The sequence below is a fragment of the Filicampus tigris genome, chromosome 4 (assembly GCF_054856515.1).
Source record: "Filicampus tigris isolate MCC_2025a chromosome 4, RoL_Ftig_1.0, whole genome shotgun sequence".
Classification (NCBI taxonomy): domain Eukaryota; kingdom Metazoa; phylum Chordata; class Actinopteri; order Syngnathiformes; family Syngnathidae; genus Filicampus; species Filicampus tigris.
This window is the reverse complement of record NC_141220.1, coordinates 14,789,593-14,815,085: the sequence shown is the minus strand read 5'-3', so window position 1 is coordinate 14,815,085 and position 25,493 is coordinate 14,789,593. Positions and strand designations below refer to the sequence as shown.

General features: G+C 40.6%; 2 protein-coding genes and 1 long non-coding RNA gene across 10 annotated transcripts in view; 2 read left to right on the top strand and 1 right to left on the bottom strand.

The window, feature by feature from the left end:
• Positions 1–549: 549 nt before the first annotated feature.
• Positions 550–6,456, top strand: LOC147148601 (uncharacterized). Of its 2 annotated transcripts, none has more exons than XM_086029540.1 (3): positions 550–1,053; positions 2,244–3,202; positions 5,316–6,456. In XM_086029540.1, exons 1-3 carry the CDS (start codon positions 888–890, stop codon positions 5,532–5,534), a joined length of 1,344 nt encoding a protein of 447 aa, XP_085885666.1. In that variant the 5' UTR covers positions 550–887; the 3' UTR covers positions 5,535–6,456. The 2 variants fall into 2 exon arrangements, with proteins under 2 accessions (XP_085885666.1, XP_085885667.1); XM_086029541.1 differs by lacking the exon at positions 550–1,053 and adding an exon at positions 1,083–1,330.
• Positions 6,457–11,136: 4,680 nt separating this feature from the next.
• On the bottom strand, positions 11,137–15,811 carry LOC147148600 (uncharacterized). Its single transcript, XR_015086412.1, has 2 exons — positions 15,248–15,811; positions 11,137–12,367 (listed from the first exon to the last, which is right to left on the bottom strand). It is a non-coding gene; the product is annotated as an uncharacterized LOC147148600 (long non-coding RNA).
• Positions 15,320–25,493, top strand: part of LOC147148599 (pleckstrin homology domain-containing family A member 7-like) — a 105,237-nt gene continuing 95,063 nt past the window's right edge. For 3 of the 7 annotated variants that reach the window (XM_086027560.1, XM_086027562.1, XM_086027561.1), the window contains exons 1-3: positions 15,321–15,519; positions 15,678–15,754; positions 15,855–15,912. In XM_086027560.1, the coding sequence (XP_085883686.1) occupies positions 15,437–15,519; positions 15,678–15,754; positions 15,855–15,912 (218 nt within the window). In that variant the 5' untranslated portion in view covers positions 15,321–15,436. Of the gene's footprint in view, positions 15,520–15,677; positions 15,755–15,854; positions 15,913–25,493 lie in introns of all 7 variants that reach the window. The other 4 variants (XM_086027558.1, XM_086027557.1, XR_015086411.1 and 1 more) reach the window with 3 other exon arrangements.

The window sequence follows — 25,493 nt, the reverse complement described above, 5'->3', positions numbered from 1 at the left end:
GTTCAAAATGCTTTTTTGTCCATCTGAGGCACATTTTAGTCATAGTTTAGTGGCGTGTACTAATGTAAGCATCCAGTTTCATCAGTGTTATGTTGTTGGTCATAAACTGAACTCAAGGCCCTGTTTATCCATCAACAAAATTAGCATGTAAATTCATTTTACACTAATCGTAAATTGTTACAAGCTAAATGTACTAGTCTAGTGCTGTACTACTGTTTTGGCTGACTTGAGATTTTATGAAACACATACATGGCTTTTTTTCGTGTCAGAGTACTACAAACAGTATTTTATTACCTGACATTTGTGAAACAACAGGATTATGAAATGTATATAATTCCAACGGTATCAATTTTCGTTATCCATTTCGTCTTTCTGTTCGGAGGAATTCCTCGGTGTTCCGGAAATTACGTGAACTTTCGTTGCGTCAGCGCCGACGTAACAAGACGAGGGCGCGGCCCTATGTTGTGGAATGACTGATACTTGTTCTGTCCAATCAGAACGCACCATGACGTTAAACGACGAGCGCAATAAAAAAAACAGCAAGAGCAAACCCCGCCTTTGGACTTATTGGCAGTTGCTTTGTCCAACCAGAGTGAAAACTGACGTCATTCTGTGTATTAAACCAAGAGTGTCACGACAGAGGATCATTCGCCACTACTAGAAGATGCAAGAAATATGGCAACCTACGAAATGGAGACGCTAAAACACGGGAAAGCCTGACTAAGAAAGCCTGAGGAAAACATGGCGCCAATTTGGCAGAAAATGAAGAAGCGTCCGTGTAGTGACATCCACCTGTCTTTGACGCGAAGCCAACTGGTCTACAACGAAGAGTACCAGAATACGTGATAAGAGCTGTTTTTTTTTCCTCCTCCCCACATCTTCAAAAAATGTCTCCGAATATGACTTGTGATCGGACAATAACCACCGCCGTGGCCATGGAGAGGTTTGGCAACCGTGGGATGGCACTTTTGCCATGGACCAAGCAGATGTTGACAGTGCTGTGTGAGCACCTCTGGGTTATGGTTCGGGTCATCTACTGCACATTCTTGTCTGGTAAGAAGGAAACCCAAAAAGTTTCGACTCTTTGAACCTCGCGTAGCACGTCCGCGGTGCGTTCAAGGTACCCACGGAAACTAGGGATTTCCCCGAGCTCTCGCTATTATTTCGCTACACAATATTTACCTTTTTTTTCCATCGTCGTGAGTCACCTCGATATTCGCTACTTCCATGTTATACGATGACTGCAGAAATGCAGTTTAGAAAGTCTTAACTACTCATGTCAGAGTTAATCATTTTGGACCGTGGATTTGAAAGCTGTGGTGCGTTTAAGGTAGGAGATCGTAGCAATAATTTTAACTCATACTCTTATCAGTAATTAATATATTTCTGTGTATGACTCACCATCTTATCCACCCAGAGCTGCGTGTTGTACTACCGTAAAATTTGATGCGCTTAGGGTAGTCGGGGAGACACAGGCATTCCTTTTTTTCAGTTGAGAAAACACGATGCAATACGTCACGTCTGCATTGTCCAACGAAGCATAACAGTTGAACGACCATCTGTTTCTTAGGCTTCCATCTAAAAATGTAACGATAAGAACATTTTAAGCTAAAAGTTAATCAGTGCTGGACTTGCGTGGCTTGGTCGAGGTGTCTTTACATGCTGCGTGTGATTTGCCATCGAGCACTAAAACTGATTTTTTTAAATGCTGAGGAAATATGATTAAAAACGTTAAAAGAATGTATACTACAATTAAAAGAAAATGGGAAAAAGTTGTGTGAACTCAGAATTTCGAGGCAACCAACTTTTAAATTTTAAATTGGGCTATTCAACAAAATGTTTTAAGTTTTGCTAATGTGAAAAAATGCTTTCTCGCATTTTCAACAAAGAAATACGGTACATTTACAGAACTAATTGTCCCTTTTGTTGTCCAACAAGTAGACAACTCAGCAAATTGGTTTGGAGTAATTTGTGTGCTTTTTTTGTGCTAACTGACATTGTTGTCATAATTGTCAATCATTTATATTTTAAAGTTGTTCCAACTCAAATGACTGTTTCAGCCCCAAAAAATACAAATTGTGTTTTTTACAGTGGAGAGCTTAGTGATGAAATGGAGAATGAGAAATCCCAGAAAAGTACAAAAAGCTCAACAAAAAAAGTGATTGTCAAGGGGGATTCTAAGCTCCCAGGCGACCTCCATTTTGTCACAATTTGACTTTCCGCTTTTTTCTCTTTTCTTTGAGTTTTCCAGATGTTTCGCTTCGAGGTGCACTTCCGGATCACAGACGAGATGGGCCAGCACATCCAGCACAGTCCGACCGAGTCCTTTCTTTTCTCCTCGCTGTTTGACAGCGACGCTGGCGTGATGGTGGGCCACCCCAACGGCCTCTCTGACCTCTGCGGCGGCGCCGACGACAATGGCGGCGGCGGGGCCGCGACTGAGGCGCTGCTGTCGGGCCTGGCGCCCGACAACGGTGTCTACGTGGGCTTCCACGGTGACTGGGACATCATACCAGCTTTCCCCAAGCAGGCGCTCTTCCAAGAGGATTCCGAGAAAGACGGCGGCACCAACGAGTTCGACATCCAGGAAAGCCAGGCCGTGTGGGAGCCCATGTCCACGTGCAACGACCCTTTCGACCTCTTCTTGAAAAAGCCCAAACCTGACATAACAGGAGGAAAAGTCGCAGAGGCTATGTCGGGCTTGAAGATGTGGGTCACCCGCTCCGACAGCGACACCAGCTGGTCCAGCTGGTCCAGCTCCGATGTGTCCGTCGCTGATTTGGAAGAGAGCGAACGCCTTCTTGAGTTCTTCTCCAGGCCTGACGACCCGTACGACCCCATGTGCTTCACTGCCTGCGCCGTCAGCAAAGCGCCGCAACCCGTCTCGGCGGGTATCGACAGCGAGGAGGGCAGCCTCGCCTCTTCCTCGGAGGACGAGGACGAGCTCTGGAAGTCCCTCAACCGGAAAGAAGACCCGTACCACCCACTCAATTTCCAGGCCTCTCGAAACAATCAGCAGCCTCAACATGTCCCAGCGCCTCTAAAAGCCACGCCCGTTAAGCACACCACACCCAAAGCACTAGAGAAACATATCCAACGTGTCATCCGTCGCTCTGACGATGTCAAACAGGTGCCATGGAAACGACCCGCCCAGAGATGTCAATCACCCGAGAGGCGCAGCGGACCTGAAACCCGAAAAAAGGTTCTGACATAGCAACTCACTCTTGACACACACACACATTTGCTGAAACTAACACCGTGGCTTAACAAGCTATTTTTACGTCAGTGATGTGTAGGAGCGGCGTGCACTGCTGCCTACGGTGCCCCTGATGTGCAAAACACAAACCAAGCAATTAAATTGCAACAGCAAATCAAAAAAACACAAACAAACTACTTCAACAGAAAAAAAAACAACAACAAAAATCATCACAACACAACAAATTTGTGATCAATTTTGTGTTGTTTAATTTGCTGCTGTTTTGTTACTTGGTGTTTTTTTCATTTGCTGTTTTGTTGTTGTGTGTGTTTTGCACTTCAGGGCCACCGTAGCTGCTTCAGAGCAAGTGTTTGATGATGAGCAAAAGCGTGCACTGTGTTCCCAATTATAGTAGCTGGGTGTGGTAATATATACTCAGCTGTAAAGAGCAACACTGTAGTTATAGGAGTAAGGTATTTATCGTGATGTAATGTTACATATATTAGAGTATTTACTCAAATTGTCAATATACACTTAAGATATATTACAATGTGTTCGTTAGAAATGTCATTTTGTCATTGTTAGTCAATGAACAACCATTTCAAAATTTTTGTGATTTTCTTTTTTTACCATTTATTTAAAAAAAAAAATATTGGTCACAGAATTATATCATAGGGCTATGGCATTTATTTTGTTGCATTATTTGATTAAATGCATTTCTATAGGAAAATCATTACAGGCACACATTTTTCTGATTTAAATGTAATTTTCTCAGCAGACCATTTTTAGGCTTATTGGTAGTGTGTATTAGTACAAAACGTTTTCTGATAAATTGTGTATCCGCACTTAAGATAATTACTGTTTTTTAATAATTAAAAATCTCAATCTATCGTATTTTTGTAATTTAGAATTTATATTTATATAAATATCTGTACCAGGAATTTATTTGGGGTAAGGTATCATTGGGAACAAATTAATTTTTCTATTTTTTTTTTTTTTTTTTTTAATGTTGGTTAAAATCTATATTTAACATGACACATGGTGAGACACTTGGTTGATTGTTTGTTTTGGCCCAAAGCCCCATATAGTTTTCCAAGTGGACTGCCTGGGGTGCGGCGTCTATTGGCGGGGAAGCGCATGCGCCTTGAATTGTTTGTTTAGCGTGTTGTTGTCATGCTGACTGTTCACGGGACTCCGACGAGTCAGCTGAGACTTGTTGCGAGCTCGAAACATGGGTTGCATCACAGCCACTAAATCAGTACGACTGCACACGACACTTCCACTCAGCTATCGCAAAGACATTTATTTAACCCCCTTTAATCGTGTAAATTCAAATTGGGGTCCCAAAGCAGGCTTTGTGTGTGTGTGTGTGTTCGTCTGTGGCCTTCCTCCACTCTTCACTCTTTCCTTTTGTACCATCCTTGTTTCCTACTTACCAGCCATCCTCCCTATTTTCTTTGCTATCCTTAATCCTTCCTTTCAATGAGTGACCTTGTATCCTTTTGATCCTTCCATCCATTTTTTGTCCTTTTCTTCAGTGTTTCTGCGATCTTCCTCCTTTCCTTCCTTTTTTTCCCCTTACTCCATCCTTTGGAAATTTCTCACGTACCATCCTTAACTTCCTTCCTCCCTTCCTTCCTTGCCCCCTTGCATTTCTTCCTACCTCCCTCCCATTCGTCCGTCTTCATTCTAGCTTCCTTTTCCTTTCCTCACATACGTCCGTCCTTTCTTTCATACCATTCTTGCTTCCTTCCTTCCATCTTTCTTCTTTCTGTCAATACTTGTTCCTTCCCCCAGCTTATTTTTTCTTTGATGCCATCCTGGCATCCTCCTTTCCTACCTCCTTGTTTGACTTCCAACTTTCCTCCCATCCCTTTCATTCTTCTTTCCTCAGTCGTTACCTTGTCTTCCTTTTGTCTTTCTTCCTAGTCCTACCATCCTCTCCTTTGTTTCTTCATCCTACTTTCCTCACTTTTTCCTTTCATATCATTGTGTCCTCCCTCCCTTCCCTAGAAATAGTCATTGAAAAAATGTATTTTGGTTTGTTTGTTTGTTTGTTTGTTTTCCCCATCTTTATTGAATGTATTGATTGATGTGTTGTTGTTTGTGTGTTCTCCAGCAGGTCCGCTTCTCTCCGGTGGTGGAGGTCCATGTGATGTGGGCGTGGCGCTTTGCCGCCGCCGCCTCCCGCAAAGGACCCTGGGAGGAGATGGCCCGGGACCGCGAGCGCTTCCGGCGCCGCGTCGGTGAGACGGAACGGGCCGTCGGGTACTGCTTGGAAACCGCGCACCGGGCAAAGATGCGCGCGTACGTGGATGACCGCATGAATCCGGGATGATTTTTATTTATTTGACTTTCTCATTTGTTGCTGTGATTATTTATGTTTTATTTATGAGATTGATGTGGACATTTCACAACTTTGTACCTCAAAAAATGTTTTCCGATAGTTCTTGTAAGCGTTTATTGTTGCACCGACTGACACTTTGTGATGGTAACTCCAGCATTTTTGTTCGTTGCCTTGCATTTGGACCTAGTAGGAAAATCACAATGGTTTTTTTTGTATAATGAATGTACAGCAGCTCAAGTAGAGGCCAGGAAAAAAAATAGGAAGGGCTTATTTGAGTTGGAAAAAAAAAAGGATTTACGGTCTGCTGCGTTTTTTTTTTTTTATTCCACAAATATTGTAACTTGATGTTTTTTAATTCCTTTATTAACACGTAATAGAAGCCTTTTGGCACATGCTGTGAATTTGGATGTCAATAATTATTAAAGGGGAAGTCAACCCCAAACATTTCTTGAGAATGATATGTTCTATGTGCCCCCACTAGTCTAAGCATTGTGGAATATGAATTCAGCAGCAAAATCTACCTTTTTTTTTTTTTAGCCATCTCAGTGGGCAGCCATTTTGTCACTTGCTGTTGACTGAAAATGACATCACAGTTGCTCAGGGCTCAAAGGGTTTTCTGAAGATGAGCTGTGATTGATTCTAACCTGAGCTCTGAGCAATTGTGACATCATTTTCAGTCAACAGCAGGTGACAAAATGGCCGCCCCCTGAGAGGGATAAAAATGATTGGATTTTGCTGCTTAATTCGTATTCCACAAGCATGATATCAATCAGAACATACATTTAAGACTATTAGGGCTGCATAAAACATATTGTTGGAAAGGCATTTTTGGGGTTGACTTTCCTTTAACACTGATTGTTCTGACTGTTAATAACAAAAACTCACCCGACATCAATAAACAATGTAAGCTAAACGATTTGGAGTTTATTTGATCTGAGTGGAGCATCTGTCTACAGTAGAGCTTCTATGTCACAGCATGTTAATGGAAGGACCAAATGGATGGACAAAAACAAGCATACACACACTGGCACCCGGGCCATGTGTGTCGAGAATCCTACACACACGCACCTGGACCAGCCAAAATGTTCCCACCAAGAAACATGTCCCCAACAATTAACCATTAGGCCACACAAAGTTGTAAAAACATGAGCGCACATACCTCTAATTTCCCAGAAGGCCGCAACGTCTCCTTGTATGTTGTAAGACTGTCGCAAGATAACAGTGCGTATGATGAAATGACGTCCCCCGGGGGTGCAATCAATTAGCAACACACACGTACGCTGATCCTAATTGGTGTCGTTGACACAGGCAGCTTGTTCCTATTATGTTAACATGAATCCTGTTGACATTGGGTTTAGTATTGTTCATATGTTGCTGGACTGTATCAGAAATTATTAATGCAAAACGTCAACGACTCTTACGTTTTGGATCCTCTCTGGTCGCTAAGCAACCGGCGGCCGCGTGAAAAGGATTGCAGGAGATTGCAGCACGTGTGGATGATGATAACGAGGATGATCATTAAGTAGAAGAAGAAGATGATGATGATGATGAAGATTCTGCTCTCGAGTTCAACCTCCAGGGTGGCAATTAGCCGATGATGCAATCTGCTTGCAGCATGCCTTGCTGCTTCAAACAAAGGTAAAACACATCAGAATAATAGTGGTGGACATTCATGCAGTGACGTAGCAACATGAAATTTGGTAGGCGCGTCTATCATGAGTAAACCCACAAACAAGTCTCAAAAAGCCAAGGCCTAAAAGGTGCAGGAAATCTGCCGTTTTGGTTTTAAAATCGCTATTTTAGGGCCATGGCTATTTCCAGTGCTTGAGAATTGGCGGGAAAATTAGGCCCCCAAAGCCATTGTGCAGGTCCACAAGGTGGAATTTGGTAAGCATGTCTACCATGAGTGGACCCACACAAAAGTCTAAAATCAAATAAATACAGTAAATATACTGGTTAGCACGTCCGCCTCGCAGTGCAGAGGTCGTGAATTTGAGTTCGGAGTTTGCATGTTCTCCCCGTGCCTGCGTGGGTGTTCTCAGGGTACTCCATGGTAGGTTAATTGGATGGACACTAAATTGCCCCTAGGTGTGATTGTGAGTGTGAATGTTTGTTTGTCTCTGTGTGCCCTGCGATTGGCTGGCAACCAGTTCCGAGTGTACCCCGCCTACTGCCTGAAGACAGCTGGGATAGGCTCCAGCTCCACCCTTGTGAGGGTAAGCAAATGGGATAATGTATGGAACGGCACTGTGGACAACTGGTTAGCACGTCCGCCTCACAGTTCAGAGGTCGTGGGTTTGATCCCGGCTCCGGCCTCCCTGTGTGGAGTTTGCATTCCATAATTTGTGGAAAAATTTAGCCCCCAAAGCAAGTTTGACTTCGCAATATGGAACATGGTGAGGATATCCATCATGAGTTGACCCACAAAAAAACTTAGGAAGCTTGGTACTCTTGAAAATTCAGCCCCCCAAATTAGTTTCACTTGCAACACGGAATTTTGGAAAGCGTGTCTAACATCTGCAGACGCACAAAAAAGTCTTAAGGAGACTGCCTGCCCGAAAAGACACAGAAAGGCTGTTATTGTTTATTTGAAGTGGCCACTTTAGCGTAACATTGAAGGCACTATCCCAAGTTACACGACAAATCCATTTCAGAGAAGATTGGACTCAGTTTCGAGCTGTCAAAATGTGCTCTGCCGCCCTCATGCGGTGAAAACATGTACTGCGTGTTTCCCCTTCCACTTTAAAATGTGAATGAGGAAGCGACAACCCCCACTAGAAATGTTAAGAAAGAACACGGCATTGTCTTGGGTTATAGTCTATTATTACAGCACATACGGAACTGCAGTCAGAAAGGCTAGTTATTCAACAGGGGGTGATGTACATTTTCTGCAAAAACGCTCAAGTTTTACTTTAGTGACCCACAAGGGACAATCTCAATCCCGCCGAAAAAAAGCTCCACGGCCGTGTATCGATCTTTCTGGCGTCCATTAAATAGTTCAACTGAGAATATGCAGTATTCTGATAATTACCATTTGCATAACGAGCATTAAAGATAAATGAACCGGGCAAAGGTTCCCCCCAGAAATCGTTCATGCCCCTTGTTGCAATACACAAGAACCACAGATAGAGGGGGGCAAAGTCCCATACAAATGTCAGATTTTTGCTTTGCATCACGGCAAACGGTCTGTGGCTTCAGTGTATTTCATCCTATACAGTACATGACATTATTATTATTTTTTTACATTATATATATTATTTTACTTTGCGGTCATATTTGAACAAAATGTAACTAATTGTGCTTAATTTGCACCGGTATACAAGTGCACTGCATCATTCTGATAGATGTTCCTTACATTTTGACGGGTGTAGCTAAATAATCAGAGCAGTTGTAAAAATTACAAGCGTATTAATAAGCAAACACTTACGAGCTCTTGTCATGTCTCTCATTAAAGTGAACTATTTTGTAGACTTGGAAGTTTGTGCTTAGTATGTTGCAATCTGAAGGAAGGGAGCCTTAGTGATGCCTGTGAGCAGCAGTCAGCAGTCAGTTGAGGCATGGCGCTCAGCCATGCATTATTTAGCCCTCATTTGCACAAGACAAGACACAATGTGTGGGGACGGCGCCGGCGCCATGCCAGAGGGACGTTTTTGTGTTTGGAATAGTGTGTGAGCTTCACTCTCATTTTTTTCCTTCTTACTTGTCATTCTTCTGCTTTTTTCCCCTTCTTACTTTTTATTCTTGTGCTTATTTGCGCTGCTCTGCCAAACACTACCAGGATTTATTTACATGTTTACTTACTGTGTTCATATCTATTTAGTTTTGTTTTTCATTCATTTAGTTTTGATTAGAGTTCACAGTTTCATTTTTATTTTGTATTTTTTTCTTTCTAGTTTTAATATTTTATCTATTGTTTTTTATTTGTATTTTGAAATTACAATTTTCCATGTAATCATTTTTGTATTTTTAAAAATGTGTATCTATAAGTCATTTTACATCATTATATCCACATTTTTATTTCAATTTTATTTAATCTTTAATCCATCTTTACATTACATTGGCGTTAAACAGTTACATTTACATTTTTAAAATTTATTTTAGAATTTAATTTTTTTTAAAAATTGAAGTGTAACAATTAATCAATTAATCGACAAGAAACTGATTATCAAATCGATAAGCATCTATCATCGTTTGGATACCCTTTTTAATTTAACATTGTCCAAATTGGTAATTTCAGTTTCTCAAGAGTAAATATTGTCCAATTTCTGTAGTCCCAATTAAAACAGACAGATCATGCTTGTGTTGAATCAAAATGAAACATTTGCAGACATCAGCTTTTACTACATTGGAAATCAATGATTAACATTGTTGCTTGTTTTCTGACATGTTATGGCCCAAACCAGTAACTCAATCATAGTTAATTTATGTTTGAGGTGATGAAAATGAAACATGTTTTTTAATCCTATTCACTGAATAATCGACAGATGAATTGATTATGAAAATAATCAATCATCAATTGCACTCTTAAAAATATGTATCCAAAAATGTATGAATTAGGCATAGCAAGTACCGATACCAGATATTGGGCTGATACGAACCTTATTTCAAGGACATCAAGGACTCCTCGGCAGTAGTTAGTTGGCACTATACTGCCACAGTTTGACAAATCGGCGAATAATATGTGCCAGAAAGAGGTTTTGGTTGCAATTTTTTGAGCATTAAATTAAATTAAATTTTATATCAAAAGTACAAGACGTATTGGTTTGTGGTATCGATGAGTACTCAAAGAGTGAATACTCGTACAGATATCGGTCTGATAAAGTGGTATCAAACATCCCTAGTATGATAATTATAATTTTTTATCAATTTAAACAATTTATCACAATACTGATCTTCATTTTTATAACTGCTTGCACATCAACACAGCATCCTGCTATCATGTAATTGGACAATTTTAGCCCAATTTTAGTGTCACATATAAAACACTTGTCATCTGAAGGCGACAATTGCTTTCACCACAACATGGCGTCAGCAGAGAGTGTTACGCTTCGCACCCCCTTACAGGTGATAAACGTGATTTATCGTTGCAAGTTTGGCTCACGTCTTTCCCATCTCACTTCAAACAATGTGAATGTTTGGATGACATATTGGTGCACTTTTGCCCCCTGGCTGTGTGTATGCACAAAGGGACCCTCAGTGTTTGCAGTGGGAGGAGGAGGGGGGGGAGGCAAGGGGGGGGGGTGCGCGAGGGCCTTGAAATCCATCTCCGGAATCCTGCACCTTGTATGTGTTTCCGTGTGTGTCTGCTTTTCCATTCACTGTTTGATACACTGGCTGGGATTTGCTTGAGAGAAAAAACAAACACACCATGTTGTAATCCGAAGAATTGAAGTCTCTTTTTTTATCTCTGATGTGTGGTCGCTCCACTTTTTTTCAATTTTCAAATTTCAATTTTGTGGGCGTTCATGTCTGTGTTCCAGGGAGATAGCAGACTTACATCCAACCTTATGTTATGTGCAGATGGGATCCTTAACAATGTTGCAGTGAAAAATTATCATGACATTTTCCGGACAAGAACATCTTGAAACGTGTGTTGGTATTTCAGGTTCAGCACTTTATTGGTTCAGATTTTACCTCTCAGAGAGGCCGCACAGTGTCATCAATGGTGATGTGGTCTCTAAGTATTGTAATGTCACCTGTGGCGTTCCGCAGGGATCAGTACCCTTGGCCCTCTGTTGTTAGACATCTACATGCTTCAGCTTGGTGATATTATATGTATGTGTATAAGTATTACATTAGTTTTCACTGTTGTGCCGACGATTTAACGAACCCACCCCCTGTAATACCTTGCTGAGATTAAACAATGGATGACTTACAATTGTTTTTGCTTCTCAACCCTGATAAAACCGAGATGTCAATTATTAAATATGACTAATAATGTCATGGAATATGACTAAAATCCATCGCATTCTATCCGCTAGTGGCGCCGACCTCAATATTTATGTTTGCTACATCTCACCTTAACTACTGTAACGTGTTGCTTTCCTCTTTAGTATTGAAAGCTTTCATTTGAGCCCCTCTCCCACTGAGCGACAAACAAGTGTTTTGATGGCAACGAATGTTGCGTTCACTCAGAGTTCATCAGGGTTCGTTCGAGGTCAATAAATTTTGCCATCGGCGGACGTTTGCTTGTACTTTTCTTGTGCGCTTGTACTTTTTTTTGTCTCTCGCAACATGTTCAAAATGTCCTTGCAAATCACAAAAATTATTGGCGGGCGTTTGGCGAACGTTTTGTGAACATTTGTGAAACTGAACGAAACCTGACTCTGAACTCTGACGTGAACGCAACATTGGCTGCCTTTGAAAACACTGTAAAAGGAGGTGGATTTTGCTGCTTAACTCATGTTCCACTAATCGCAATATTAGTAGCAACATATTCTTGAAAAAAATGTTCGGGTTGATTTCCGCTCTTCTATTGTGCGGCGACAGTATGACCATTAAGTTTGCCATAGACGTTGGCTTCTGGTCGCTCCACAATCTCGTGCATGCCCAGTCAGCCCGGGTTCTTGCTGCATTCTCAATGTTTTGATATGAGTCAAACAACCCCCAAATTCTCCCTTCTGGCGTTCTCACGACTATAATAGCTTCACCAAAACAGCAGTCGAGCACACGGTGATCTCAGCACTTGGCTGCGACTGCCTTCCATTATTCTTTCTTCCTGGGGAACACTTTATCTGTCCACACAAATTCTCTGCAAATACAGGAGAGATCCAACCTCTGCGCGCCCTTTCCTCAACCTGCTTCGTCGGGAGGTTTTTTTTTCCCTGCAAAAAAAAAAGTGCTTCTGAGCAAAATCACCTTTTGAGATAAGCGCACAAAAGACCTGGAAAGTTTGCTCACCTTTGGGATGACGACTGGAACATGTCCAGAATGTGTTTTTTTTCTAAATCGCAGGGAATCACGTGTTGGAATTTTTTTTTTGTCAACAGTGGATTAAAAAATGACAGGGAAGCAGCGCGTGTTGTCACAAGCACGTCACCACACGTCTCCTTCAGGATGCAAAAGGAGATTCCCATGAGCTCAGCCTTCCTGACGAGTGACTGTGAACGCGCACCGTGCACGTGAAAATGTGTGTGTGTGTGTGCGTCATAATGAACAACTGGGTAGAGCAGTAATAACAAGTTTGCAGGAGGCAGACGTCAAAACACAACAAGCAACTGGGCCGTACATAAGTTGAATTTTGAAATGAGGTGTAACCTGTTACAGCAGTGTTTCTCAACCTTTATTGAGCGAAGGCACATATTTCGGAAAAAAAAAAGATCATGGCACAACACTTATCAAAACAATTCACAAAAGTGGCTATACAGGTTAATAATGTACCTTCAGTGATCTAGTGGAAGAACATTTAATTTTTTTGCCTGTTGCTATACAATGCTTGGCATACATAAATTAACAAATTAAGAAAAACAGTAGAAAATAATCTATTTTTGTCTAAATAATTGGCATAGGATAACTTTCTGTGGCACGCCTGATGATCTCTCACGGCACAATAATGTGCCACGGCAGCTGGTTGAGAATCACTGTGTTACAGGGTACACAGCTGATCCAAGCTTGCAGAGCTGGGCACTTGACCCTTTTTTGCCGGTCCGGCCGCGACCCTCCACCCTTGACCTGGGTACCCCTCCGGCCTCGACTCCCCTGCCCTTTTTCATGAAAAAATATCACCCCCCCCCCCGCTCCGCCCCCCCCCCCCCAAAAAAAAAACAACGTGCATGACGCCGCTGCGGGAGAGATGCAAACGGCAGAGGTTTATTTAAGGAATGATTAGCTGGCTAATTTACTATTCAAACCCGTTGTGGACACGCTTCAAACGCGCCACTAGTAGTTACCAAACTGCACGTGCTTACTTCCATTGCGAGCCCCGGGGATGGTTTTGTCGTATAATTATTTGGGTCCAACAGACAGCATGAAGTCGCAGTCAACAAGTTACTTATTTATTTCCACACTTCCCCTCCTTCACACTTCCCGGCCTTCAAAATAAAAGCATGCCAGCAAACCACTACACACAGCAGGTTTGCTACGGCGTATTTTCGGAAGTAGGGAAGACGCCAGAAGAAGTGAATGAACTCCAACTTGATGTGCCAGCGTCATCCTTGAGTGCTGCGCGCATCTTAATATACCCCCGGACACAAGTTGTTTTAAAACAGTTATGTTCCAAGTCGGGCGGGGCATCGCTTCAAAAAGACAGCGACAACAATGGATATCGTGCCTGCTACAACCATAAAGGGACCGAGATGACTTGACGATGCATTTAATTGTATTGCGAAAAAGATCAGTCATACGCATGAGGGCTGATTAATGGGCCGGACTAAAACCACTTCCATGTTTAGTCCAACCCTTTTTTAAAATTTGTCAGCCCCCACCCCCCGCCCCAAAAATGGGCATCCGGCCGGGCCGGATGGTCCGACCAGTCCGCCCCTGGACGGACTGCCCAGCTCTGCAAGCTTGTGAGGCAGATGTGCTAACCACTAGTTTTCCGTTCTTCCCATAACAAACCACTCCACCTTTCATCACAAATTGCATACTGCAAAAAGTTTAAGAATGAATAGGAATATTTTATCATAAATAATATACAGTATTGATGGGGTTGTATGTATATTTTTTGCTTTGTCAATTTCTAAGCTAATGCCCACCTTTGATATGTGCATGATGTGCATCATGTTAATATATTTTAGATATTTTTTTTTCAAATCTTTATATGTTATGAAAATTTACAAATACTTTTCTTTCATATTATATTTTTGTAGTTGTACCGAATATTTGGGAGCGCCCCACCAATATCTTTGACTTATATTTTTACCAAATAATTTTGTAATATTTAAAAAATAATATAAATAATAAAATAGTAAATTTCATCTAATCTTTTTGAGTATATTTTTCAACATTTCTGTATTTTTCCACCTAATATTTTAGTATTTTTTTCTAATATTATTGTAATGTTTCAGTCTCATTTACCTGTAATCTTTTTGTCTTTCTTTTTTTTTTGTCTAACATATTTGTCTAAAAGTGCTCTACAACAAAGTTGAGTTTTTTTTTGTATTTCTCCATTTACATTTTACTTTATTTTTTGGGGGGGCTATATGTTCCTAATATTAAAGTGCTCTAAAAATAAAGTTGAGTCATCTTTTTGCGTTGTTTCTCTCTGTCTCGGTCCTCTCTTTTTGTAAAAAAAAATCTTATTGTTGTTTTGTTGAACTTTGTTAACTTGTTACAGTGTTTTTCATCTATATTTTGGTATTATTTCGAATATTGTTTCCCCCCTCTATTTTTGTCCACTATTTTTCTCATCTTTTAGTATTTTTCAACTATATTAATATTTTTGCATTTTTCTTTTTTGTAATATTTTCTTGTGTTTCCATCATTTTATTTCCCCCCATCTATATTCTTTGTATTTTTGTCTATTATTCCCTTGACATTATGTTGTTAAAACACTCCTATAGGTACACCCATAAAAGAGCTGTATCAAAAATGTCCCTTTACATATATAAAAATGCTCAAATGGGATTAAAAAAACCCACTGACAAATATGTCTTTCTCAAAATGAATTAAATTTATATTTCTAATGTGTGGAAGTAGGTGTGCGTATTATTTTCTCATATAAATAATTTCACCCACAAAAAAACAGTTTTATGAGTAAAACTCACTGTAGGGGAAAGAAGGGAAGAAGAAGAGAAACCGTGATCAGGTCTGAGTCATCATCAGCGCCCTCTCCCACAAGCAGTTGTCCAATGTCCGCCTCTCGACAACGTCCCTGAAGGCAGCGCCGGCCCATGCTGAGTGATCGCGTCTCTCGAGGGAGACTCGACCGAGAGATGAACTAGAAAAAGCGGATCATGGCGGCGCCTTTGGGCCGGGACTCCCTGCCCGAAAACTGGACGTACGGCGTGTGCGGGGACGGGAGGGTCTTCTTCATCAAGTGAGTCAGTTCCTTTCCGCGCCCTTTTCGCCCATTTTCGCTCTTCGCTTCAACGTAACAGGTGTTTTTTTTAACCCTCCCTCCCTCCTCCTCCTCCTCCTCCGCACTCGCCGCCGTTCTCCACCCCTCTCCTGTGCGTGCGTGTGTCCGGGAACAAGCGACCGTACGCGGGAGACCACCTGGCTGCACCCCCGCTCCGCCGAGCCGGTGAACTCGGGACATATGATCCGCTCAGGTAAGCTAGCAAAGCGGCCGCCTTAGCTCCTTTAGCCCCGATTGGCCCTCAACAAGACTCGGCTTTCAACTTTCAAGTTTTTTTCCCCCTGTCTTTTCAGATCTGCCCAAGGGATGGGAGGAAGGCTTCACGGATGAGGGAGCGAGCTACTTTATCGAGTAAGTGCAGAATAAAAAGTTTGTTAAGGAGTGTTTGTGAACGCGTCACCTGCGTCAAGTTAACGTTAAGCTTGAATAATGGCTGCCGCTCGTTAAGCCACTCAGGGACACTTCATTAGGTACACAACACCTGGATTTGCATTTCACATACCTGTCAATTTATACGTTTTCCCCGTATTTTATACGTTTGTTTATCATTTCAAATTGTGTACACCGTATAACAACTTTTGTACGGGGGAAAAAAAAAATCAAAAACTCGTTTTTTTGTTAGACCGATCCCGTCTTGCCCATTTCGGCTCTAGTCCGTTAGCGATTCCAACTTGCAAACTTCGTCCGACTTTCACGAGCAAATCCCCCTCTTGAGCGATAAACACTGTGTAAGATTTTATATAGAAATGTCCGTTCCGTTTTCCCCACCTCTACCGCTGAGCGATAAATACTGTGGAAGATACAGAAATGCACGGGCAACTTTTATAAGTATATATTACAACTTTTGTAAGATTCAGCACAGCCCGGGGTTGACAGGTATGATTTCATGTGTTGTATTTTGTAAGTTTTGAATTACAATACAGTATATTTTTCTATATGCATGTATGTACATACATATTTTCCAAACATGGGCCTTTAATTCGCTAATAAGTGGACCGAACTGAACGCAAGTGGACCGAACTGAACATGCCATACCGAAACGTATTAATACACCCGAGTGTACGGTTACACCCCTAATCATTACCTGCTCTTATTTTTGCTGAATATAAGTTTAGCTTACAGTGTATGTTGTTATGTATCTGACTTTTTTTTGGAACTAGCTAGGAAAGTTTTCAAGTGATCTGTTTGAATTGAAATGGGAGCATCTAATTGTTATGTCCTGTTAAATATTAAAGCCAAGTCGACAATGAACTGATTGAATTCCCATGACCAAAAAGTGTTATGATTCTCTTTCATAAATCTGTAAATTGAATTGCATTAAAATATACCAAATGGTTAAATTGGTCTTGCCTGGCCGGGAGATCAGCACCCCTAAACCTTTGACCGTAGAAGTGCATCTATGTCCAATATTTTTCAAATGTTATTGAATTTTTGTCCATTTAGAGAAAAATCACCAGGTATTTGTGTATTTCCCCACCATTTCTTTCCTAATATTTGTGTTTATGTTGTAATATTTTTCCCTAAAACAATTTTTCCTGATACAGTGGGACCTCGACTTGTAGAAATCGAGCTTCGACTAAAAAATCGGAGTAAAAAATGCCTCAGAGTTCGACCAAATCCTCGGAGCCCTAACACCCGAGCAAAGCCTAACGAACGTTGAATGGGTAGCCGAGGAGAACCGAGCGATGCCGAAATTGGTTGGATTCATTCTTATTCCACAAATGCAATATATATCAGAACACCTTGTTTCAACTAGTGGGCTTGCATAGAACATATTCTTGAAAAAATAGGCTTGGTTGTCCTCCCTTTTAAGTAGAGATGTACCACTTTTATTTTCAGTCAGATACCAGTATGAGTATTCACTCTTGATTAATCACTGATACCCATACTAAGTACCGATTCCACTAGTACTAACGGTATTATACAGAACATTTCAATCAACGCAATGACCGATAATTGACAAAGAGCTTTTTGTCTTTCTGACACACATGATTTACCGATGTGTCAAATGGCCATGGTGGCATAGTAGCACAATAAAGACGTCAATCCGTTTTTTTTGTTTGCCTTAAGCATCAGTAGCTCGTATCGGCATCCTTATTGGATGGATACGGATATACGGATAGCTGGTATTGGTACTCGGTCATCCCTACTTTTAATGACTAAGGCCTTTGCTTTGCTTGAAATGAACACTTAGGCCTACTACGCAACTGTACTTTAACTTTGGTCATTATGGTGGTACTTGGAGAGCTACATATTTTTTTTAGGTTGAACTTGGAGTAAAATGTTTGACAATGTTGGACTAGTCGACCAGTTTGTGCAACCCCTTGTTGCTACAGTGTGTCAGCAGTGGTTTGTGCCACACGTCGCTCCCTTGGAGATGATATTTGGTTGCCTCGGCCCAGAAATATGTCAATATTCAAAGGTTGCAAGTTACCTGAAGTGACACAATTGACAGGCAAAACGTCACCTGAGGCATATTTAATGCACAAGGCTTTGAGCGTGTTTTACTAAATGCATGACAAATCGCTTTTAAGTTGATATTGGCATCATTTGTCCCAATGTGGGGGAACTGTATGGCATTTCTTGCATGGTTTCCACTCGCCGGCCACAACATTAGGTACACTTGCACAAATGACATGTAATGACTGTCCTTCCTTGTGGTAAATGTTACAGTTATGAACATACTGTTCAGTGAATACCTTGCTGACATTGTCAATCCAAACTGAGCATAATTTAACTTGTGTTTTATTGCATTTCATTTTCTATTCAGTTTTGTATTTCAGGGATGGACAACTTAAATGTTGGAGGGGGCCACATTTTGTATCAGTGATACTGGGGCCTCACATAGACCACATACTTCCAACTAACCAGATATATGACAAAAATGATATTTTAAATCTGTGCAAAATGTATGCATACGTACAAAATATGTCCTCTTAATATATTTTATTATTGATAATAACTCTTTCAATGTATGTATAAAAGATCCACTATCCTAATCTAACAACAAAAGCTTTGAAGCAAACAAGAACATCACCACATACGGCCATTTTCTTTCCCAGTGCAAAGGGCTCTCTTGCATAAAAATTATCATTCAGGGATGACACATAACTGCTGAACAAGAAATCAACATTAAGTGCAAGAACTCATTTTGTACATTTATTTCACAAAAATCAAACTACTTAAAATTGTAATATTACTAAGGGTACTATGTTTCCCCTGCATGTCATTCCAAATCCGTAAGAAATGATTAGGCTTACTCACATTGGCTATGTTTACATGGACAGCATTTCTTTAATCCGCTCAGAATTCGGATTAAAATTATGATGAAATTCTTCACCCATGAATTCGCATATTTGTAGATATTTTTCCTATTTTTGATTTTTCTTTCTCCCCAGTTATTCTTGGATTTTTTTCTCCCCAAATTGTCCCCCAATGTTTTATGAAAAATGTTTATTGAATGTTCATCAGCTTTTTTTGAAGAATTAATTTGTCTTATAAAAAAATTTAAAATAAAAAAGAAGCCCCAATTCCGCGACCCCCCCCGCCTAATAATTGGCCATCCGTGACCTTTTTATTTGTATTTCATCTAAGTCTTTCATTAATTTTCAGTGTTTATATTGAATCTCCATTGTTTAAGGTGTACCTGTTAATGTGGCCAATTTATTTACATTTAATATTTTATTGAATCTATTTTTTTGGGGCAATTTGTGCATTTATACTCCATTAATATGAATTTTTGGATACAGCTCTTGTAATGAGTATTCAATTCTACTTATTGTAGCCACAAAAACAAAATTGCAAAAACAATAGCATATATATCTTTTCCATTTCTTTTTCATTTTTTGAATGTTTTGTTAATATTGGCATAATTTTTTGGATAGAACTCTTGTATTAGATCTTTGTAGCGTGTTCGTGTGTACTGAGTGTTTTGGATTATTATCTTTTATTATATTTTACCCATCAGAAACATCATTTCGTGCTGTCTGAATTGTTTGATACAGCACCTGTGTGTTCAGGTGTACCTAATGCTAAGGCCAATTCTATTTTATCGATCAATTTTTGCATACAGCTCTGATATGGGATCTCTGTGATGTGCCTAATGTTGTGGCTGCTCAAGCGTACATACCTGTGACATCAATGACCTAACTCCCATGAGTCTTAGCGCCCTCCTAGCGAGTCACACTGTGCCGATAAACACGGTGACACAATGTTTGTCTACCTACTCGCTATTTGCTGGCGTATATTTATCCCGCTGGCTGAAGTTTACTTTGCTTGGACTTGTTGAATAACCGCCCCGACTTGTGCACTCAATGTGGTGCATTTGGACTGAATGACAACCTCCGCGGGCCTCCCACTCCCCCTCATAAACATACCTCGGTGTGTTGTGCGTGTGTGTGTGTGTGTGTGTGTGTGTGTGTGTGTGTGTGGTTAATTATTGGTCAGGATATTTGTCTTAGATTCCAGCAGTATTACACTGCGCTTACTGCAGTGAACTACTGATGATATGATGTGTGTTAGCCCACTGTCACGCAGCCCCTCTTAGCAAGGGGCTTCTGCTGGCTGGAGGGAGGGGGATAGAAAAGAGTTGATGTGTGTGTCGTGGGTGGGCGTGACGATGGGCAGAAAGAAACTTGATCGCATGCAAAGTGAAAGAGGGGTTTTGTCCCCGTGGTCTTCATCACTTCTTTAATCTATAAACAATGAGCTCAGTTTTCCTAAAGCGAATAATAGAAGCAGAAATAGTCAACACCATTGTAAATCATGTATTACTACAGGCAATGTTTTAAGTCACATTTTTCTCTCAAACTGCGACTTTGAATGGAGTTTTTTTCCCCAAGTTTTTTTTTTTTGCAGTTAAAGCAGCAGTAAGTAATACAATAAAAGCCCTAAACCAGTGATTCTCAAAGCGTAGTACAGGCTCCCTCTAGTGACAGGTGTAAGAATGGTTCAATGTTTTTATTTTACCGTATTTACGTATAGTGCTAATGGTTAAACTGCATAATGTTACACTGGTTTACAGTAATTTAGAATCTACTTTTAATAAGAAACTTTTTTGTGAAATTGGGTACCGTAGTTTTTCTCTCTCTCAACACAATGTGTCATAATGCTTGGGCATCACTGCTCTAAATGATAGTGTTTCACACAGGGCTGTCTCTTGAAAGTGGCTGTGGATCTATGCCCAGCCTAGCTGTTCATGTCAAGGGTGTATAACAGGGGTCGGCAAACCGTGGTTCCGGAGCCGCATGCGACCCTTTCATCCTTATGTTGCGGCTCGGCGTGGCTTGGGAAAATAAATTGTAAGTGTCCGGTTGAAGTGTGTGTTGTATATTTATATACGGTAACGTATTCATTTCAGATGTCAAAAAGTGTTTGCGGCGGCACGGTGGACGACTGGTTAGCACATCCGCCTCACAGTTCAGAGGTCGTGGTTTTGATCCCGGCTCCGGCCTTCCTGTGTGTAGCGTGCATGTTCTCCCCGTGCCTGCGTGGGTTTTCTCCGGGTACTCTGGTTTCCTCCCACATTCCAAAAACATGCATGGTAAGTTGATTGGACTCTCTAAATTGCCCCTAGGTGTGATTGTGAGTGCGGATGTTTGTTTGTCGCTGTGTGCCCTGCGATTGGCTGGCAACCAATTCAGGGTGGTCCCCGCCTACTGCCCGAAGACAGCTGGGATAGGCTCCAGCACGCCCCGCGACCCTTGTGGGAATAAGCGGTATCGATAATGGATGGATGGAAAAAGTGTTTGCGGCTCCCAGTGATTTCTTTTCCGGGTCGAAATGGCCCTTTGAGTGTTAAAAGTTGCCGATCCCAAGTGTAGAACCTCAGTGTGGTGGGGAAGAGTAGTTTGGGAATTTTCACTATAGTTAGCTTTTATTTTGTTTTGTTTTTCAAATTTGGTTAGGTTTATTTAGTTTTTAAAGCAAGTTTGTTAATTTTGATCAGGTTTTTAATTTTTCACAACTGCTTCATTGTAATGTAGTTAGTTTAGTTATTTAGTTTTACAAACACAAGATGTAATGTGACTTAGTTTTGTTTTTTTAAAGGTATTTTCATTTTTATTTTATTTTGTGAACGAAAATGTCTTTTCAATTTTAGTTTTGGTTATTTTGTTAGCTTTTGTTAACTATAATAACCTTGGTGTGGGGCCAGATGGGTGGAAGTGTTCAGAAACATATTCCAAAATAGATAAGAAAACATTGACTTGATTACATTTTTGTGTCCAAACAATCAAAAATGTTATTTTCCACAATAATAAAAATACAATACTATTGCTTTTCCTATAACAAGCAAGCTTGTGCCACTCTTATACATATACGTATAACATAGTATCTTTAATGTCTAAGAAAGTGCTTTCATTATAACATTTTTTCTGGTCTATCCTTCCAAAACAAATAGACAGATGTCAAAAAACCTAGAAAACATTGGGATGCAAAAGACTCGATGATGCTATCGGGAGGCCGTGACAAGTAGGCTTATCTCCAATCATCTTACATCATGTCAGGAATGTATGTGGCCTAACATCAAGCGGAACACTTTTTAGAAGCATGCGTCTTACATCGGGGGAAGGTCCGACAGATTTGTTCATCATCGTACATGAATGGTGACGTGAATGAGTATGCTAAGAATAGCGTAAGCATAAAAAAGAGAGCTTCCAGGAAAGATTCGTCATCAAGATGTACTGAATAAGGAAAGACAACTTTGACAATAGAGGCTTATAAGCACAAGAAGCACACACATTAGGACTACTTCTGATTTGTTCTTGTTCACAATGAATCATTCATGTACGGAACAGATGATGGACAAAATCAGAGGCTGAGCAAGCGTTGAAAAAGTTTGGGTGTTGTGGGGGGGTTTGTACCTTAACATTTATGTGAGGAAAAAAAAAAGTTGGGGACTGGGGCCTTATGGTGGTGGCAGAGCGGCCTGTTATCGATTTTGTTACAGAAATCACTGAATGCTACCTTGTTAATAAGCCTGTAACACTCATTGTTCCGGATATAAAAAAAAAATAAAAATCATGGATCACATTGCTCTTTCAGGTTGGAAATGATTAAAAACACTTGGTAGATAATTGTGATCTATGCATGACAACACGCCACAGAATTTGCGTTCATCAGCTGGTGACTATAGAGAAGTAGCGCATCACTGTTGGACACTCATGGACATTGGATTTTAGCACACGAGTCAGACATTAGCTAAAAGCTAACAACTTGAGGCTAACCCCGATCACCGCTAGCCTTAATGGATTCATAACAGCGGTGAGAATCAAGGGAAGCGACACAAAGTGAAGCTTCATCGCCAGATTATTATGTCCAATAATGCGTAGACAATATGATAAGAATGCGCAACGCAGTCTAAACGGGACACTCAGATTAATATTGTGAAATATGATTTAAAATGCAAAATTCAATTCTCAGGGGGCGGCCATTTTGCCACTTGCCGTCAACTGAAAATTAGAGCACAATTGCTCAGGGCTTAGGTAACGACCAATCACAGCTCATCAGTTTTCTGTTTTTGGTCATGTGATGTTTGCAAGCTGAGCCGTGATTGCGTGGACCGCTCTGAACATGGATCAGATGATGCGAAAGAGAGAATTTTTGCCAAGAGTTTTGTCCACGTGTATATACAGTAAATTTCGTAGAGTACAATTTTACGCTGAATATTTTGCTCTCAAATTTTACTGTCACCGGGACCAAATATAGTCTTTTTAGAGTAAAATGTAGTCTATGAAATTAACTGTGTAGATAAGGCGGCCAGGGGCAACACACTTCTTCCTCGAAAATTATGCCACGTTGTTTGCGGTTCAATAAAAAAGAAATATGCAGGACACTATACAGTATGTGGCGCTCAAAACGTTTCCAAGTACACCGGGGATCGCAATTAATTATATGCGAGAGCCAATTGCCCCGTGCGCAGGTCTGAGTTGCCGCTTGGTGTGCAGTAGGCCTCAAAGCAATACGTCCTCTTTGTTTTCAAATGAAGAGGATGCTTTGTTTTGCCAGACAGCTATTGTCTCTGTCAACAACATTTTGTTTTCATTGCTTGGGGGTGCTAAATGCTGCTTGTGTTTGCTGTTTTTTATGGTAGAGAAAGTAAAAAGTTATAGCCCAAGGATAACATCAAACATTCATTTGGTTGTCTGTGTTGCATTTTTAACCAGCGATGTCGGCCCCTGTACAAAGTCTTATTTGTCACACTTTGGCCTCCCGACTCGTCTGGCAGACTTTGACCTGCCATAGTCAATTAATAACCAGTCGCGCCACATGTCAGGTACCAAGCAGAGTGAACGCCGTGGATCATTAATGGATTTTTAAAAGGTGGCCAGTTAACAATTTTGAAAAGGCTAAACACTTGTTCTGCCTTTTATTTTTTGTAAATGTGCAACTTGCACATCAATCATTCAAATTCATAATTAAACTTTTGGAGAGTTTAGTCTTCAATGAAGCTAACATGTATGTTTTTGGAATGTAACATGCAAAATCCACACAGTCATGTTCTCAGATCTCCTGTCTGTGAGGCAGATGTGTTCAAATTTCAAATATCGCTACCCAGTGATCTCAGAGTGCGGAAAAACCTGCGTTGTAGAACTTCTTTTTTTTTTTTTTTTTTTTTTCTTTTTTTTTTTAAGAAGTGAGGAAGAAAACGCTTTAATAAGAGTCTTGAAAAATAAACTATGTAAATGTCAGGGTCTAAAGCAGGTGAGACGAAAGAGACAATGATTCACGGTTGGCTCACTGTGTTCTCACAGAATTCTCAAAGCAGCTAATGATTTATCGACAGCTGTGCGTACGCCTGTCTGTATACTGTACGTGCATGTGTATGTGTCACAACACATTCTTTTCTTCATGGCGATCAAAAAAAGCTAAGGGAATGGATGGGACTCAAGTTCACCTCTTAACGTGTCCCCACTTAGTATGAAGTTGAAACTGACAATGGAGCTCTTCACAATTCTTACCCGAGAGGACTTTACACACTTTCCTTACTTTTCACATGCCAATGCAAACACAAAATGAATGTAATTCCTTTCCACTGCTTAGACTTGTTACCTTGGAGGTCTTTCTACACTTCTTGCTTAATACTTTCAATTACATTGAAATATTAACAGATTTGTTACTAAAGTTTAAAATTCAATTAGTGACGAAGAGCCCCTTTTTTTCCTTGAGGATTTGCAACAACACTACTACTTAATAAATCCTCTTCATACTTAAATTTAGTGCTGTATTATGTCAAAGCAAGATCCCTAATGACTTGTTCTTCCAAAATGTGTCTCAAATGTCAATCAAAACTTGGAATCTTCAAAGCTCTGTGGCCAAGCAAGATCCATAATAATTTTGCCTGATAGCTGATGCAAGATGCTGCGACAAAAGTACTACAAAACAATACAACATGCTACAAAGCCGCCTCCATCATGATTTTGAACAATATATGATGCAAGATGGACCCCAAAAAGTGGAAGTTTGCTCGAAAAGTGGAACCATTTGGGCTTTTTCTGGACAAGTGTCTATATAGCATCAAACAAAACTTGGAATTCTCTTTGCACTGTGGCACAGGTATCAAACTCAAGGCCCGGCGGGCCAGATCCGGCAGATGTTTCTTGCAAATTGCCTTCTCTCTCAACAACACTGAAATGAGATATCACAAGTTTTTTTTTGTGACCAATCCCTCCTTTGAAATAATTTAATAGTCGAACAAACAATTATTTACTGGCTTCTGATTTCAAAACTAGTCATCCAATATGGGCTCATTTATTATGGCCCTCTGAGGGACACCATAACTACCATGTGGCCCATGACAAAAATGAGTTTGTCACCCCTGCTGTATGGCAAAGCAAAACCCCAAATATTTTGAATAATATTCGACACAAAGTACTCTGAGTTAGCTTTAGACTTAAAAAAAAAGAGTGCTTGAGATATCAAACAAAACTAGA

Bases quoted from the DNA above. Each gene is read 5' to 3' on its own strand.
- LOC147148601 (XM_086029540.1), top strand. From the start codon at position 888: ATGTCTCCGAATATGACTTGTGATCGGACAATAACCACCGCCGTGGCC. The intron at 1,054-2,243 runs GTAAGAAGGAAA...CTTTTCTTTGAG, and splicing joins CTACTGCACATTCTTGTCTG to TTTTCCAGATGTTTCGCTTC. The intron at 3,203-5,315 runs GTTCTGACATAG...TGTGTTCTCCAG, and splicing joins GACCTGAAACCCGAAAAAAG to CAGGTCCGCTTCTCTCCGGT.